This window comes from Macrobrachium rosenbergii, chromosome 10, assembly GCF_040412425.1.
Source record: "Macrobrachium rosenbergii isolate ZJJX-2024 chromosome 10, ASM4041242v1, whole genome shotgun sequence".
Taxonomy (NCBI): domain Eukaryota; kingdom Metazoa; phylum Arthropoda; class Malacostraca; order Decapoda; family Palaemonidae; genus Macrobrachium; species Macrobrachium rosenbergii.
Genome location: NC_089750.1, coordinates 76297207 through 76299579, shown reverse-complemented (window position 1 = coordinate 76299579; position 2373 = coordinate 76297207). Strand labels below are relative to the sequence as shown.

Below are 2373 nucleotides of genomic sequence, written 5' to 3'. Positions count from 1 at the left end.
TAATATACATTCATTTCTTTACAATGTCCTATTAAGAAACCAACAAATACTTAATTTTTAAAAACCTTTCAAGTATTCTATATATATTATATATGAAGATATATTTTCTCATTACGAATAGCAGTATATAATTATAATTTATACGTAGACTATATATATTATATATATATATATTATATATGAATATATATATATATATATATATATATATATATATATATATATATATATTAGACTTGATCACTTGTACAAATGTTCTGTGCATTAATAAAATCAGTAACAGGGCCTCTTTTAAACAGGATGGTGTCTAACACAGATATTATTAAAAAAAGTTACAAGTATTCCAGGCCTGTCTGTCCTCATTGTCTGGTAGACGTAAAGAATCCCTGAAAGCTTGAAACTCTTTTTGAATAAATATCTCCATTAGATACCATCCTTTTATATATATATATATATATATATATATATATATACATACATACATACATATACATACATATATATATAATTACCAGGAAAACTCACTACAGACTCTAAGTTATTCAAGGCAATGATGCAAAAAACTCAAAGATATCTGAGTCATATATTCTAGAATTCTCTTCCTATGGTATTCTAAACCTGTTCTAAATCTTTAATCTTTCTGCACTGAACCTGTTTAGTTAAATAATTCTAACCAATGAAATCGTCCAGAGAATCCTTCTAGCTTATGAGATTCTACTCTAGTGATAAATTGACTCCTAATGGGTATGAATTCTTGTCACTTACAGAGTGACGATTTTATATTCCCAAACCTAAGGCTGCAAATGTCGTTTAATATCAAGTTCACTCCCAACCTCAGAATGAACTCCGAAGGGGCATTTGTAAGTGATAAACAATCCATCACCAGGTGGACTTGAAGCACCGAATGGTTGGGGAACGATGACTTTATTCCTTGGCTGAGTGAATTTGATATTAAACAACATTTGTAGCCTTACATTTGTGATTGATGGTGCATGTTAAGTTGGAGTAGGTGGCCCATAGATATCATTAATAATCTAACAACATCCCTCTTTGGCGGAGGCAGAATAAGAAGGAAAAAATGTGTATACAGATTGGAACTAGTCATAGGCTTAGCTATACAGGCTTAAATATTAATTACCAAGGCTAGACATTTACCATGCATCAGTTGCATTAAATAAATGCAAATATTGTCCACGGAAGTGTGGAAGTATGAACACTGATGTGCTAGAGTTAAAGAACATGACTATCTTATCATCGATCGGCTTAAAACACTAGAAGTTCTTGAGACAGACAAGTTGCCATGAGTTGAAGTCAGAAGTTCATTGGAACATAGCCATAGCCAACTGGCGTGTAACTGACACGCGAGTACTGTGCATAGTACAGAAAGCATTCCTCCTCCTCAATGTACCACTGGTTGTCCATAACTGAACATCAGAAAGAAACTCCCAGGTTTCTGTTGGTGTAGTCTGTGACCAGGCCGGACATGACCGGCTTACTGGCTGAGAGGTTCTGCAGTCCCAGAAACTTCTGTGAGTTCTTGTTATCGACGGGTGACTGGACACACCCAACGGGGAAGAAAGAGCGGTCAGTCGGGATCTGAGGCCGCTGACGCTGGAAGTCTTCGTGCGGGCATTTCTTTGTCATTGTCCCCGGAGATGGTGTCGTTGTTGTTGTGCACGCTGAGAAAGAGTTGACAGGGGACTTTGAACCTGCATGATGGCATTTTGATAATGAGTATGTTGAAGATGCCTTCTCTGGGCCCTGTGCAGGAGCACTGAGGGGCTGGTGGTGGTTGAGGGCCAAGTTTAAGGAGCTTCGCCTCCAGTTTTTCAGTCGTTCTGCGTTGGTCATCTGTCTGCTGTCTATGTAACCTGGCAGAGGGTAGTTTATGCCCTTGGGTATGACGAGTTGCCGGGACCCTGTACGTGCGAGAGCACCGTGAATGGAGCAGTTGTCGTTGAAGACTTTAGCCTGAGGATGCGGAGGTGGGCCCCTCTGAGTGACTTTGTCCTTGTCGTACAACAAGGCTTTGTTGGCGTTGCCAGCCTTGCCCCATCGCTCTTCTTTCTGGAGGTTTTGGAAAAGCGACTTTTTGCCCTTCTTCTGCGGTGCCTGGCGTTGGCTGGGTATGCGGACGTCATCTTTATCAGCTAGGAAGCTCTTTATTCCGTGACACTGCTTTGAGGGAAACTGGCTGAATGAGAGGCCAGAAGAGTGAGTTCCCTGTCTTCCGAGGTTGCCGGCATTCTTCTGGTTTTCAGCCAGTAGTTTAGCTACGGGACAGCGTTGAGCGTGCATGTCGATTCTCATGTTATTACTTAGTCTTCAGTTGTCATGGAGGGTTTGTATAAACCTGAAAGTTAAAAAACAGTC

The 2373-nt window shown here is 39.8% G+C and overlaps 1 protein-coding gene across 1 annotated transcript in view; it reads right to left on the bottom strand.

Annotated features, from left to right (window-relative positions):
• Positions 1-216: 216 nt before the first annotated feature.
• LOC136842918 (uncharacterized) overlaps positions 217-2373 on the bottom strand; it is a 5579-nt gene continuing 3422 nt past the window's right edge. Inside the window, exon 2 of the mRNA XM_067110870.1 lies at positions 217-2353. Coding sequence (XP_066966971.1) covers positions 1432-2310 — 879 coding nt within the window. The 5' untranslated portion in view covers positions 2311-2353 and the 3' untranslated portion in view covers positions 217-1431. The remainder of the gene's footprint in view (positions 2354-2373) is intronic.